General features: G+C 40.5%; 1 protein-coding gene across 1 annotated transcript in view; it reads right to left on the reverse strand.

Moving 5' to 3' along the window:
• HACD2 (3-hydroxyacyl-CoA dehydratase 2) overlaps positions 1–2391 on the reverse strand; it is a 103414-nt gene extending 101023 nt beyond the window's left edge. Inside the window, exon 1 of the mRNA XM_077767619.1 lies at positions 2209–2391. Coding sequence (XP_077623745.1) covers positions 2209–2363 — 155 coding nt within the window. The 5' untranslated portion in view covers positions 2364–2391. The remainder of the gene's footprint in view (positions 1–2208) is intronic.
• Positions 2392–16730: the final 14339 nt, after the last annotated feature.

Here is a 16730-nt window from a genome sequence, read left to right on the forward strand (position 1 = left end):
TTAAAATGGCCTGTGCAGTCAGAGGGTCTGTAATAACAACAGGGCGGAGAAAAGGTTTTAAAGTATTGTCACAAGTATCTCACAGAAACATACCTATACCCTATTCTTTTAAAATTGCAAATGAAATAAGAATAAAAGGTTGGTTCTTTAAAGGAAAAAGGATTTTTTAAAGCTAAATTTCCCCAAATCCAGAAGCCAAGAGCCAGATCAACACAAAACAGAAAACCAGGAAGCACTTAGGCGTATCACTGAGAATGTTACATTTCTGTTATGTCCTTCTCAAAAATGAATTTCTCAGGTCCTGTAATTTTTTGTTAGGTTCCATAATGAAACAAATGGGTCATTATTATTAAGGTATATCTCCTTGAAAGCAGTAATAGTTTTACCTAAATAAATGTACAATCTCAACCAGGCAGTGGGATATATGGTCTATGTTATTTCCAGAAACTATCATACAAAAACATCAAAAAAGAACTTGTAAAAGAAATAAATTCTTTAATGGCAGAACTGTCTCAACATTAGCAGCCTACAAAGAAAGCCTACTTTATTCTCAAAATCCCAATGTCCCTTCTTGGCTTAAGACACCACTTCCTACCCTCCATAACCCAGGAATAATGGCCTCTTTCCTTCTTCCTCAACGTACCTTAAAATCTCTTTCCAGTCCAATGCCCTCCTTAATGCCCTTGCTGACAAGAATTTACATATATACACACACATTCCTGAATGTTCTTTTAAAAGTCACTCTGTGACCACTTATGTGATAAAGAAAATTTGCATCTGTAATATTTCTTCACTGTGAATCAAGAGAAATAGGTTCTAGATCTAGATCTACAACTAACAAGTTCCATTATCTCAAGCTAGTCAAGCAAGTCACCATCTCTTTGAACCTAGGTTTCAACACCAGCCATTTCTAATAAAGCAATCAAGTCTACAAACCTCTGTATACATTTGGGTGAAAAATGCAAGGTGCTGCAATGCTAACATGACATTAGCATTTTTAAAAAACGGTGTGTGTGTGTGCACCTGTGTATGTGTGTGTACACATCTGCTTGTATCAGCATGTGAAGATGTGAAGGAATCACAAAATAAATTAGCTGCCATCACGGAGGGGTTTTGGGTGGAAAGGAACGGTGAGAGGGAAGAGTTTCACTGTATGCTCTTGAGTATATTTTGAATTATGCACCTATCAATGTAGTACCTATTTTAAAAATAAATAAAATTAGATGTTCACCTTACAGTTCTTTAAACTTTCCTGCATCTTTGAACATTTTCATAATACAATGTTAGGGAAAATCTTTTATAAATGAATACGATTTAAAAGTACTTAACAGGGGCACCTGGCCAGCTCTTGGTAAAGTATTCGACTCTTGATCTTGGGGTTCTAATTTAGAGCTCCATGTTGGGTGCAGAGACTACTTAAAAATAAAATCTTAAAAACAAACAAACAAACAAACAAACGTAACAAGTAGTCTGATCCTGTGACCCTCCTCACCAAAACTATGGGGTCAAAGTGCTGGAGGAAACTTGCGTATCACCTAACTAAAACTCTTTAGTTTTACAGATGAAAAAACAGAGGAAAGAAAAGTAAAGTGATTTATCCAAGGTCACATAGCTAGTTAGTGTCAGAACTAGAACTAAAAACCTGCTGAGACAAGGGATGGGCGGAAATAAGGGAGAAACAAGGGAAGGTAAAACCCGTTTGGAGAGTCTATTCCCCTCCTCCCCAATTCCACCTTCCCTATCCCAATCCATCCTAAAAAGTCTCAGCTCATTTAAAGCACAGCTCTGCTCGTGTCACTGGTCAAAAACTTTGAACGCTTTTCCATTAGCTTTCAGATTAAAGCTCAGTCTGGATTTTGAAAACAGCCGCCTAAATATATGGGCACCCTGCAGCCACAGCTCTCTCCACTCCCCTGGGGGGAAATGGCTCGCATTCGTGACTTGCCGCCAAGCTCCCCTCCGCGCTGCTGGATGGCCGACCCCTGGCCAGCCCACCCGTCCTTCCAAGGCCCTCGGGACCAGCGCCAGGGCGCCTTTCAAACCCGTACCCCCTGGGTGCCCAGGAACTCCAGCTCGGCCATACCCAGTCCCTGAGAACTTGCTCGGCCCCTCGACCAGGCGGGAGTCCCGAGCAGGCACTCGGCTGCCCACAGTGCCTCGGAGTCCGGACCCAGACACCCCCNCCGCCTCCTCCAGCCCCTGCCTCACCCCGCCGTCATCACCACATTGTAGATGACCAGGTACGCCGTGGCCAGAGGCCCTGGGCCCTTCTTTTTCCGCGCGCCGCCAGCTTCGCCGGCCCCGGCCCGTCCCCCCCCGCCCCCATTCCCCTTCGTTGCTGCAGTCGCCGCCGCTGCCGCCATGTCAAGTGCCCCGAGCACGCTCTCCCTGCGAGAACACCACCGCCCGGACTCGGCACTGAGACGGGGCGGAGGGAGAAATGAGGGAAAGGCGGGGCTGCGGCCGTGGGGCGGAGCCAGAGACAGCGCCCACGGCGGCCGCCATCTTGAAAGAGGGCAAAGACACTCCTGGCACTCCCCGCCCCTCAGCTCCTTTCAAACGCCAGCGCCATCTTTGATTACCGTGATCACCACCTCTGTTATAACCTCTGGCGCCATTTTGGATTAGGTCAGTGTCGCCTTCGGCCTCCCGTGCCAGGCCCGCAGTTTTTGCGATCTGGATGCTTCCTCTCCCCTGACTAGTCTCTCCCCCATAACCTCTTCCTCCATGATGGATCAAGAAAATGATGCTCTCGTTCTCCCTTCTCATCTTGCTTCTTCCAATGGCTCTAGCGTCACCGCAATGCACGTGATCGAATAACCTGCCATTTTGGGTCAGGGTAATAGATCCCGATATTGTTTCCCATTAACCCCAGAGACCAGCATGGGAATCGTCTTTCTGGCGGGTGCGCTTTGCTCCTTCACCAGAAGCCAAGTTGAAGGTTCAGCCTCTGAAGGTTTCTGCCTTGGCTTTTAAATTTCAAGTTACTAGTACAGTGAAGGTCAGCGAGAAGTGTGCCTTTTTCACTGTCCGACTGAAGTCGCACATGTGGGCAAGGATCTGGTGTCATTTATGAGGGTCTGGAAGACTCAAGTGCATCTTCCAGCCCGAAGCTTCATGTGCTCACCTGTCGCCAGGGCGGGACCGACACAAGGTGATTAAGCGGTCAGCTAAGGGGTGAGGTGAGGAGTGGAGTGAGAAACTTTCCACCCACAGTAGTCAAAACCAGAGGGCTGTTAGCTTAGATGGAAAACCTGTCTGATGAGGGAAACAGGGTAGGTTTATGGAAACTGCTTCAACCATCTGACCCCCACTAGCTCATTCACTGCTTTTTTTTTATTTGTAAAAGGCTCCTACAGCTGATTTTCACACAAACATCTTAAATGAATTACTGTGTATGTGTCTCCATTCTAGCAAGTGGAGCGTAGGTGAGGTTGCACTGAGCGTTGATGGCACTAAATGAAAGAGACAAGGTCTTCTGTTTTCCAGAGACCATATAGAAGGAGCCAGTGGAAAATAAATATTTATTTGCTGGTGAAAGCTGTTATCAGGAAGTTATTGCAGTAATCCAGGTCATAGTGATAGTGGTTTAGGCCGGAGTGGTCATGATTGAGATGATGGAAACTGAATTGAATTCTGGACATATTTGAAAAGACGTGTTAAGGGGCGCCTGGGTGGCTCAGTCGGTTGAGCATCCGCCTTCAGCTCAGGTCATGATCTCAAGGTCCGTGGGTTGGAGCCCCACGTCGTGCTCTGTGCTGACAGCTGGGAGCCTGGAGCCTGCTTGGGCTTCTGTGTCTCACTCTCTGCCCCTCCCATGCTTGTGTTCTGTCTCTGTCTCTGCCTCTCAAAACTAAATAAACATTTTAAAAATTAAAAATAAATAAAAATAAAAGACCTGATAAGATTTGTGTATATATTATTTGTGGCATATGAAGTAAAGATGTTGTGAGCACCTTGGATGAACTGAGTTAGAGAAGAAACTGTTTTTGAAGGCAGAAATCAGGAATTTTGTTTTTTATGCATTGAATTTGAAATTTTATTAAACATCCAAGTGGAGAGGTTGAGTAATCACTTAGATTTAGACCAGGTGCAGACAGAGCTGTTCCTTCTGGAGGCTCCAAGGGACAATCCATTGTTTACTTACTCCAGCTTCTAGAAGTGCTGGCATTCCTTGGCTGATAGTTGCATCACTTCAGTCTATGCTTCTGTTGCTCAACTTGCCCTCTCTCAATTTCCACTTGCTCTCTTACAACAAACAACCTTGGTTTTACATTGGGCTCAACCAGATATTCTGAGATAATTTCCCCATATCAAGATCCTTAACATACTCATACCTGCACAGCTTCTTTTGCTATATAAGTAACATCCTGTGGATTAGAATAGGGACCTATTTGGGGGGCCATTACACAGTATACAGCTTGCTACATCCCATTACCAAAAAAAAAAAATACAAGAAAACCCCCCAAAACTGGAGAAAAATGACATTCTTTTTAAACTGTTACTAAATATGCAAGAAAGTAAGGGATCTCCAAAGGGGGAGTTGGAAGTGGGGAATGAGCGTCTGTTGGTAACGGTTAAAGCAGCAATTGGAAACTAATACAGCAATTATATCTACATTGATATCAGTCAAAAGGCATTACTAGAGATAATCATGATGAAAGGTCTGGTTTGTGAGGAAAACATAAAAATTTAAAATATGTGTACGTAATTACATGGCCTCTGTGCTAATAATGTTCTAATTCTATGTAGAGAAAAATGAAATACTGGGTATCATGAAGGAAGAATTTAAATAAATGGAGACATTCTGAGTTGATTACTAGACAGGGAATTCATTCTGAACTTGGGTTTGCCTGCTCACCACTCAAAAATCAATACTTGAGACGGGTAATGGTGGAAGAAGAAAGGTTACCTGACTCAGGAAGCCAGCAACTTGGGAAGATGGTGGACTAACATCTCAAAGACCATTATCACTGTCCACGTGAGGCTGGAGGGTTTAAAAGGGAAAGGCAGGAGGAAAGGGAGTGAGGCTATATGCAGGAGCAGCAGGTGCCCAGGCAGTTAGTCATGTGTTGACATGACACTGAACAGACTTATTGACATCAGCAGAGGCTGTTTTCAGGTGTTGTCAGGCCTTATCTTCTGGGAAATCTGGTCCTTCACTCCTCAAGGCTAGTGTACTGCAAGTCTCAAGGAAAGTAAGTTAGTTCTGGTATAGACCAAGGGACTTAGGTCAGCAAACAAGAAGTGCATAAGCTTGAAGCAAGTTAACCCTTAACACTGGTTTGAGTGCTGTTATAAGTCCTAAATTGAAAGCCTCGATATGGTAAAGATGACAGTTCTCCCCAAGTTAATTTATAAGTTGCATGCAATCTCAAATCAAAATTTCATCATGTGGTTTTTGTTGTTTGTTAATTTTTGTTTTTCTGGAATTGGATAAGGAAATTAAATTTTTACACAGAAATGTAAAAGTTCAAAAACTGTCAGGGTATTGGGAGAATTTGATCTATATCAAGATTTATTAGAAATTAGAGTAAATAAGATAGTATAGTATTGGCAAATGGATGGCAAACAGGCTGATGGAGTGGAATAGAGAGCCTAGGAACAGACCCAAGCATACATAGACACTTTGTGTATGACAGAGATGTAGGGAAAAGATAGGCTTTTCTTTTCTTTTCCTTCCAACATTTTATTTAAATTCAAGTTAGTTAACATATAGTATAGTATTGGTTTCAGGAGTAGACTTTAGGGATTCATCACTTACATACAACACCCAGTGCTCATGCAACAAGTGCTCTCCTTAATGCCCATCACCCATTTAGCCTACACCCCACCCATATCCCCTCCAGTAACCCTCAGTTTGTTCTCCATAGTTTAGAGTCTCTCATGGTTTGAAGATGGGTTTTTCAATAAGTGCTGCTGGAACAGTTGGATATCCATATTGGGGGTGGGGGGAGTTCCCTTCCTCACAGCAGAAACAAACATCATTATAGGCTTAAATGTGAAAGACAGTATTTAAAGCTTTAGAAATTAATATTGGAGAATATCCTTATGACCTCAAAAGTAAAGAAGAATTTTAAAACAAGAAAGTACCGACTATAAGTGAAAAGATTGATACATTGCCTAGATTAAAATAAAGAGCTTTTGTTCACCAAAAGATAGCATAAAACCAGCAAAAGCCCCCACAAAGTACAGAGTGGAAGAAGATATTTGCCACACATGTAATAAAGGACTAGCCTTCACAACATATGAAAACTCTTTCAAATCAGTAAGGGATAATCACATTGAAAAAGTGAACAAAAGACTTGAATAAGGACTTTACCAAGGAACAAATATGAAGAATAAACATATGCAAATATCCTCAACTTCATTGTTAATCAGGAACATGAAAACTGTAACTGCAGCAAGATACTATTTGTCATCCTCTGGGGTAACTAAAAGGAAACAATTTGATAACACCAGTTGTTGGTCACAACTTAGTGCAGGAGAAACTCTTGAAGCCAGCTGATGTGGTGAGTTGGTGCATTCACTTCAGAAAATAGTTTGGCATTATCTAGGAAAGTCAAAGGTACACATAACCCATGATTGTTATGCTACTGCCAAGTAGATGCCCTTGAATGCCCCAGGATACATATACCAGAATATTCAGAACAGTTTTGTTATAGCTTCGTACTGAATACAACATCTTATATGCAGTAGAATGAGTAAATAAGTCATGATATATTCTTATAATAGGTTACTTTAATGCCATGCAAGTGAACAAATTGGAGCTCTACTTGAAAACTTGGATGAATCTTATAAACAAATATTGAGTGAAAGAAGCAAGACACAAAAGAATGTATACAGTATGATTTGGGATATATACACAGGTAGTAAAACTATAAAGAAAAGCAAAGGAGTGATTACCACTCACATCATAATAATGAATACCTGTGGATTAGAGTTGGCCACCTGACTTAGGAGCAATTGCTTAGGAGGCACTTCTCTCCCTCATCTTTTTATCATAGAAAAGGTAACTTTTACACAATAGGGGAATGTATTAATCACTTCCAGGTTCCTACACAATGGAGACCAACTTAGATTAGTTAGAAAGAAAAGGAATGTATTGTAAGGTCTTTGGATAGCTCACAAAATTGATGGAAAATCTGATGAATGAGGTTTGGATCATGGATAGGAAGCCATGGAAAATTAGGCAGCCAAAAAGAGAGACCAGATCAATACACAGGAAGAATCTGGTTAGTATCCAGCAGCTTCTGTCATTGGCCTGACCACAACTGGACTTTGAATACTGCCATTACTGTTTCTTCTACTATCCCTGAAAGATTCAAAACTGTCATTTGTTTTCTGTGTTACTCCAGTGTCAGAGTCTTGTGTAAGGGGCATCTGATTGGAAGGTCACATTCCCAAATTCCAGGGAAAGGGACTACTTGCCTACACTTGAGCTTCTTTCTCTGAATAGGAAGTGTGTTTAGAACTGAATGGCCAGAAGTGAGAAACACCTATCACAGGAAATACCAGAAACAAACACATCTGGTGCCCTCTGGAAAGAGAAAAAAGAAATCTAATTAATTAAGATCTGTGAAATTTACTGGGACATGTTTTTACTGGGGGACAAGACTTTGTACACAGTCATTGAATTGAAAGGCAGCTAGTCTTTCTCTTCCTTCTGCTTTGCAGTATACCATTCTCTCTTTTTTTTAAACAATTTAATTCCAGGGGCACCTGAGTGGCTCAATCAGTTAAGCTGTCCTACTTTAGCTCAGGTCATAATCTCACAGCTCATGCATATGAATCCCACATTGGGCTCTCTGCTGTCAGCTTGGAACCTGGAGCCTGGAGCTGCTTTGGGTTCTGTGTCTCCCTCTCTCTCTGCCTCTCTGAAAAATANAGCTTAGGTCACAATCAGTTAAGCTCAGGTCATAATCTCACAGCTCATGCATATGAGTCCCACATTGGGCTCTCTGCTGTCAGCTTGGAACCTGGAGCCTGGAGCTGCTTTGGGTTCTGTGTCTCCCTCTCTTTCTGCCTCTCTGAAAAATAAACATTAAAAAAATTTTAATTCCAATATAATTAACATATGACGTTGTATTAGTTTCAGGTGTACAATATGGTAATTCAACAATTCTGTGCATCACTCAGTGCTCACCCTGGTAAGTATACTTTATTCTCATGCACTTCTCATGATGAGAAGGAAAGCTGGTGCAACCACTGTGGAAAACAGTATGGAGGCATCTCAAAAATTAAAAATAGAATTATCATATGATCCAGTAATTCCACTGCTGGGTATTTATCCAAAGAATATGAAAATATTAGTTCAAAAAGATATATGCACACTATGTTTATTGCAGCATTATTTCCAATAGCCAAATTATGGATAAAGAAAATGTGATGTGTATATACACACACACACATATCACACACACACACACACCATGGAATATTACTCAGCCATAAAAAAGAATGAAATGTTGTCATTTGCAGCAATGTAGATGGAGCTAGAGAGTATTATGGTAAGGGAGATAAGTTAGAGAAAAACAAGTTGTGTTTTGTTTGTTCTTTTTCTAGCTCCTTTAGGTGTAAGGTTAAGTTGTGTAATTGAGATTTGTTTTGCTTCTTGATGTAGGCCTTTGTTGTTATAACCTTCCCTCTTAGAACCACTATTTAAGTTTACTTATTTTGAGAGAGAGAATGCACACAAGCTGGGAAGGGGCAGAGAGGAGGAGAGACAGAATCCCAAGCATTTAGCTCTCTTGCTATGATTTTGTTCTGTTCTCATTTGGGACGTAGTCCTCTGTCTCCTCCTTTTTTCTAACTCTCTACATCTGTTTGTGTGTGTGTGTGTGTGTGTGCATGTGTGTGTGTGTTAGGAAAGTCAGCTACGGGGCGCCTGGGTGGCTTAGTTGGTTAAGCGTCCGACTTTCACTTAGGTNGGAAAGTCAGCTACATCTCTTACTCTTGAAGGTGGTGGCCTTATGAAGAAAAGCTCCTGCAGTGCAATGTTTCATGTTCATCAGAACCTGGTGCTTCAGAGGTGTCTCCTACGTGTGTTGTGTGCACCCCACTGTTGTGGCTGAGCTGCTTTTGCTTTCAATCCTGTCATCTGTGATGGCTCTCTTTACCTTTTATGGGCAGGATTTGGTCCCTATGTTATTACTGGGCCAGTATAGACTGCCTTGGGCTTGAGTTGAGTCAGATCAGGTATTTGCCAGAGAAGTGGTAGCCAGAAACTGCAGAGTGCCTTCTCTGTGTTATCCGCTGAGAAGTTTTCATAGGTGGGCAAGGCCTGTTATCAGACCAGCTGTCTTCCCTCAGCTCACTTCTGGGGCTGCAGTCAGACTAGTGTGTGTGGTTATTATCTTCCTCTGTCCCTGGGACAGGAGTCACTTTGGAGTGGTGCTGGCCCCTATCAGGGCTGCTGGCACAATGCCAGGCTTGTAACACTGCTTTGGATGGGCTCCAGCTAAAAGCCAGAGGTGGCAGATCTGCAGGAGAATGCTGGGGCTGGGCATGTGTGTGGTGTTAGCAGGGTTTTCTGGGTCTGTTGTGGGGTCCTGGAGGCCTGGTTGGAGGAGGCATATTTGCAGAGAATATGGGAGCAGGGGCACTGTTAGCCAGGAGAGTGTTGGCACTATATTGGTTCCTGCAGGTGTCCATGTGTCCAGGCTGGAGAGGGGGAGGGGTTGAGGGAAACGGCACCAACAAGCTTTCTTGTTTCTGCAGAAGTCTCTTAAAGATCCCTGCCCCTCCAGCACATGCTTTGAGGTTAATAAATTACTCTTCAACCTGTATACCCCAGGCGTTGTTCAAACTGCTTTCTTCTTTCCTTCATTTCCTCAGGACTATTTGTTGTGCTGTCTCTTGAAGATTGGGGACTCAGTTTGAAGGGGACTTTCTTGAAGATGGGGGAGATCCTCCAGGGTCTCCCAGAGCCCAGCCAGTTGACTTTTACAGTTCCAGGCATTAAGCCCTGCAGAACTTGGGAAATTAGGCCCCTCTGATGTTCAAAGCCAGATGTTATGGGAAGTTATCAGTTTCTGTGCCTGGGGCACTCCAGTCTATACCATCCCTGTTTCCATCCCTTCCACGGACACTTCTGAAAGTTGTTTAGCTGCCGACTACATCTGTACCCTTCCATCCCTCTTCAGTGTGACCTCTTCTCTACATTTAGCTGTGGAGACTCTGTTCTGCCAGCCTTTGGGTCGTCTTCTGGGCTATTTACAGTGATGTGGGTGTTAACCAATTGTATCCATGGATGAGGTGAGCTAGGATCTTCCTACTATATCATCTTACCCAAAAGTCTGAAAATTTTTTAGCTTTTTTTTTAAAAAAATTTTTATTTATTTTGAGAACGAGAGAGAGAGAGAGAGAGAATCCCAAGCAAACTCTGCACTGTCAGCATGGAGCCTGACATGGGACTCAATCTCTTGACCTCAGCCAAAATCAAGAGTTGAACACTTAACTGAGCCACTCAGGTGCCCCAGAAGTCTTAGTTTTTTAAAAATGTAAATAGCATCCTGTTTTTGTGTCTTGGATGTAACGTTTTCTTATATTTCTTTGAAGGTATTAATTGTTTCTTCTCTTTCCTGTATAGTCATTATTTCTTCTAAGTTCATTTTAATGTTTGTTGTCCTCTATTTTTTGTGTGTGTCAGAGACTTGCCTCAAATGTTTGGTGGTATTTGGTTGTTTGTATTTAAGAGTGAGGTACTAAAAACAAGTTTGTGTCTAGGTGGAGCCTGTTTAATGTGGACTTTCCTGTAAAATGCTTAGAAACACTAGAATGACCTTAGAATGATCAGACAAATCCATGATATCTAGCATTCAGAAGGATATAATTTTAATATCTATAGCAGGGTGGACCTACCAGAAAGAAAACATTTTGGGATTCTACCAAATCCAGAAAGGTTTCAACATACTGAAGACTCCTAAGGACTCAAATGGTTAACTATGAGTATCTGTAGAGCTAGATGGGAAAGATTTTGGTATCTAAGGAGATCTAAAGAATGTAAAACCAATGAAGTCATGAGAGAAGTAAGCTACCATCTTAGGGGGTGCAGACTTTCAGGCATAAAAAAAATTTATGACTTAAACCCAAGGGCTGGATTTTAGAGTTGCAAACATCATGACTACAGAAAGGGTCTTAGCTTGGTAGTCACAGTCACAAGAAATACCACCAGGGTGTCTTGTGTTTCCAGGCTTTATGCCCATTGAAGTCTAATTAAAAAGTACACTCAGTCAGCTGAGAAGGAAATGTTCCTCTCAATTGGGATTTAAGGCTGGTTCAACGTCTGTAAATCAGCTGCTGTAATACACCATATAAATAAAATGCAGGGTAAAAATAATGATCATTTCAATGGATGCATAAAAAACGTTTGACATAATTCAACATCCATTTATGATAGCTCAATGAAGTGGGTATAGAAGTTATTTCAAAATAAGAAGGGCCAAACATGACAACCCCACAACTGAAATCAGTCTCAACAGTGAGAAGCTGAAAGCTTTATCTCTAAGATTGGGAAGAAGACAAGAATGCCCATTCTCTCCACTTTTATTCAACATGGTATTGGAAGTCCTTGTCAGAGCAATTAGGCAAGAAAGAGAAATAAAATTCAATAAATGAGGTTGGGGAAATTGGACAGCCACAAAGAATGAAAGTAGACAACTGTCTTACATGACACACACAAAAACCCAAAATGGACTAAAGACTGTTGAACACAATATCTGAAACCATAAATCTAGAAGAAAACATAGGCAGTAAGCTCCTTGACAAAGGTATTACCAAAACAATAACTTTTAAAAAAATTTTTTAAGTTTTTTATTTATTTCTGACAGAGAGACAGCATGAGGAGGGCAGGGTCAGAGAGAGAGAGTGAGACACAGAATCCGAAACAGGCTCCAGGCTCTGTGCTGACAGCACAGAGCCCGACACGGGGCTCAAACCCACTTTTGCTGCATCCCAGATTTTGGACCATTGTGTTTTCATTTTCATTTGTTTTCATGTAATTTTTGATTTCTTCTTTGATCTCTTGGTTGACCCATTATTTAATAGTATGTTATTTAACCTCCATGTACTTATATCCTGTCCAGATTTTTTTCTTGTGGTTTGTTTCTAGTTTGATAGTGTTGTCATCAGAAAAGATGAATGTTATGACTTCAGTTTTTATGAATTTGTTCAGATTTGTTTTGTGGCTAATATGTGATCTGTTCTGGAGAATGTTCCATGTGTGCTTGAAAAGAATGTGTATTCTGCTGTTTTAGGATGGGATGTTCTGAATATGTCTGTTAATCCATCTGGTCCATTGTGTCATTCAGAACCACTGTTTCCTTGTTGATTTTGTTTGGATGATCTGTCCATCAGTAAGTGAGGTATTAAAACCCCCTATTATTATATTATTATTGATTCTTTTATGTTTGTTATTAACTATTTTATATATTTGGGTGCTTCCATTTTGGATGCATAAGTATTTACAATTGTTATATCCCCTTGTTGGACTGTCCCCTTTATTATTATATAGTATCCTTCTTAGAAGGAAGTATTGGCAAGGATGTGGAGAAAAAGGAACTCTCTTGCACTGTTGGTGGGAATGCAAACTGGTGCAGCCTTTGTGGAAAACAGTATGGAGTTCCTCAAAAAATTAAAAATAGAGCTACTTTACAATCTAAGAATTGCACTACTGGGTACTTACCGATAAAATAGAGAAAAAAAAACCTAATTCAAAGGGATATATGCACCTCTGTTTATTGCAGCATTATTTACAATGGCCAAACTATGGAAGAAGCCCAAGAGCCCATCAATAGATGAGTGGATAAAGAAGACATGATACACACACACACACACACACACACACACACACAAACACACTGGAATATAACTCAGCCATAAAAGATAATGAAAGCTTGCCATTTGCAATAACATGGAGAGAGCTGGATAGTAGCATGCTAAGCAGAACAAGTCAAAGAAAGACCAATACCATATGATGCCACTCATATGTGGATTTTAAGAAACAAAACCAAGGAGCAAAGGAAAAGAAAAGAGAGAGAAACCAAGAAACAGACTCTTAACCATAGAGAACAAACTAATGGTTACCACAGGGGATGTGGGTGGGAGGATAGGGGAAGTAGGGGATGGGGATTAAAAGGGACACTTATCGTGATAAAAAAAGATAAAATGATTTAAAAAAATAAACGAGCTATAGATTTTTTTAGAGGAGCACTCTATAAACTGGAAGGTACCACACAAATAACGATTATTGTTATATCAAAAAGAAAAAGGTGCCCTTAAGAAATTTTTTAGTAATTATCAATCTATGTTTATCTGCATAATATACTCCTCATTTAGTAAATCAGACTGTAGTTATTTTGCCACATCCTTCCCTCCACCTCCCCCTACCTGTACCTGTGTATAGAGCTATTGATGTTCAGTTTTTTTTATGGGAGTTAGTTTTATTTAAATGGCAAATAGATAACGATAAAGAAAAAAATTAGGGAACTCTTTGGGATAAAGCTATAGTTCAATTCAAGCCAAGCTAACTCTGAGTAATTTCCTCTTAATTGTGAAATAAGACTCCTAAGGCCAGATGAGTTTTTCTCCTTTGACAATGAAGAGGAGAGTAGCGACTGGGAGTTAAAACTTTCCTCTTAGAACAAAAGGGCAATTGTAGCATTTCCTAAACCCACAGCAATTATTTTTTGTATAATTGCATGGGCACTTTCAGATTCAAAAGTCTTTTTTTTTGGGAGGTAGGTGAATTTAAATAGTTCTTTTCATCTTTAATTAGCATATAACTTTTTCACATATGTATTTTGTTTCTGCAGGAGTACAATCAATTCCTTGTGGGTAGAAGATGTTTCTGACACATCTTAATATCTCTGAGTACCAGAAAAAATAGGGGCATACCATCAGGATCAGGTAATGTGCATAAGCTCATTTAATTAAAAAATTTTTTTAAGTTATTTATTTTGAGAGAGTGAGAGTGAGCAGGGCAGAGGTAGGGAGGGAGGGAGAGAGAGAGAGAGAGAGAGAGAGAATCCCAAGCAGGCTCTGCACTGTCAGGACAGAGCCCAATGTGGGGTTCAAACTCATGAACCATGAGATCATGACCTGAGCCAAAGTCAAGAGTTGGACACTTAACTGACTGAGCCACCTAGGCGCCCCTCATTTACTTTTTGTAGCAACTACTAGGGAAGAGCGATTACTCTCATTTCATAGATGAGGAAACTAGGGCACGAGATACAGCTCTAATAAGAAGTTCAGCTGGAACTGACTCCACTTGGCTGATTAACCAGGTTAGGTAAATTCTACCCTAGTATCCTGCAGCATTTGTCTTCAGTGAACAGGTCAGGTGCTTTCTGGAGAGAGATCTGCAACTTCACAACTTCACAGGCCTTACAGAATAGGTTGTATTGCTAATACATGGTTGATGAATTTGGCCCGAGGTTTTCACTTTAACATACCATCTGAAATAAGATTGTAGAGGAGCCCTATAGCTCAACCTATCTCTTAACTATTGGAGGCTACTTCTGTCTGCCCAAAAGAAGCTAGTAAGTATGAATGACCAAACTGACAGGTTAAATTATAATTTCCTTCTCCTTAGTTATCTCCATCTAGAAGAAATTTAGTCCCAGAGAGTCTGAAGATTTACCTATCATACACTTCCATGTGGTTGCCACTGGGGCTATGGTCTCTGACATGAGCCTTTGCTGCAGAATGTTGGCCTTTGGAACACAGTAAGTTCTGTGGGATGAAATTTCAAGGAAGCAGCAATTAGAAATTTAATGTTGTCTCCAAACACTGCAGATCTCCTGGGTATTTCCAATACCAATGATCTAAGGAGCTGAAGTTAAATGATTGCAGTGGTCGCAATGGCCCCTTCCGCCTTCTCTCTGGTTCACTGTCAAGGAAATCCTGCCTTAGCGACCCTGTCTCTCCTGTGCATCTATCTAATATATCCCCATTGCATGCTCCCCTAGCTCAAGTAGCTCCATGTTCCAAAAACATTGGAGATTTTTGTTCTAGCTGGTTGTTTGGTGTCACAGGTAATCTGGTAATTGCTTGTGAATTACAGGTCTATTTAGATTTTGTAGTGAGAAGCATAGAATTGAGACTTTTAAAATGTTTTTAAAAGTAAAAAGCATATATGAATATAAGCAACGAATCAAAAACTAGGTATAAAGGTGATTATCCAATATAATTGGTGAAACTATGGACCATGCTCTCCAGACTGATTTCACACAAACATTTAAGTTTTCATTTCACAGTAATTTAAAAAGTAATATGCACAGTTAGGGTAAAATTTGGAGTTCTTGTTTATTCCTACTTCATCTAGAACAATGCTGATGGAATTTTACAGAAGTTTTAATCTGGGGCGCCTGGGTGGCACTCGACTTCAGCTCAGGTCATGATCTCACAGTTTCGTGGGTTAGAGCCCTGCGTTGGCAGCTCAGAGCCTGGAGCCTGCTTCAGATTCTGTGTGTCCCTCTCTCTATGCCCTTCCCCCACTCATGCTGTGTCTGTCTCTCAAAAGTAAATTTAAAAACTTAAAAAAAAGCAAATGGCTTTAAAAAAGAGAAAAAGACTATATAAAGTTAGAGCTGACAACAGCATGTTTTTAAAATTACACATAGAAATATCATTTAATATGAAGTTCTGCAATGCAAGCAGCAACCAATGGAATTTTATATGTTTGGGATGAAAATGGAATGGGAGAAAATGTATTTGTTATTTTTCTTGGTGCAGAACATGTATGGTACGTTTTACTCTAGCAAGGAATAAAACATCCTTTTTCTTTAAAAGAAAGTTTTCTTTAAAACTAGTAATTTCCTCACTAGGAACATTTGTGGATTGCAGTTGCCTTTAAAAAAAGAAAAACTTTAAATATTAACTGGCCAGTGGATTGTTGCCTTTCCAGACTACACTGTAGAATCATAGAATCATCTAGTCCAACATCTATTAGCATGTCTTGACTCTTTCTGGAATATCTATAAGATTGTTTGAACACTCAAGACATAAGGGGCTCACAATCCAAAAACAGATTTCCTATAAAGCAGGAGTTTTATCAGGAATTTCCTCCTAACAAATGTTTCAATATCAAGACATGGAAAGATAGAACTTGACTGCTAGTAAGAAACAGCACCAAAGTTACAAAAGTAAACCAGGCCCTGGTGCATAATATTAATGATGATAATGATTTTGTCACATGTCAAAAATGTCATGTGGATTTTAGCATTATGAGGATTCTATAGATCTTGAATATCTGTAGAATACACCTGTAGAATGTAACTGAACCAAACGCTCAAGAGAAATTTTGAACAACACGTGCAAATTAAGTTGCCCATTAGAAACAAGAACTACAGAAGTCATCCTGTTCCTTAGTGAATCGCAACCATCTAAGCTGTTCATGCAGCGCAGCATTTGTTTCTTGTTTCCAGGATCTCTCAGGGTCGTCTACAGCTGGTGGCATGGCAAAAAAGAGGAGGCTGTAGAGACTGAACAAACAGCATGCACTGTGGTATCTTTTATTTAAAAACTGTGGGCCAACTACAGTTGTAGTGTTCTCATTTACCATTCTGATGGCATAATAAACTGCGAGAACATTAACACAATTTCAAGACATTAAAAACCTGTAACAAACATACACACCACACATGCACACACACATACAACATACATGCACACAAAGATTATAGTCTTTTAAACAGAGTTAAGTGAAGAAAAGCTTCAAATGCTCTAAA

Source organism: Crocuta crocuta, unplaced genomic scaffold (genome assembly GCF_008692635.1).
Source record: "Crocuta crocuta isolate KB4526 unplaced genomic scaffold, BGI_CrCroc_1.0 scaffold45, whole genome shotgun sequence".
NCBI lineage: Eukaryota > Metazoa > Chordata > Mammalia > Carnivora > Hyaenidae > Crocuta > Crocuta crocuta.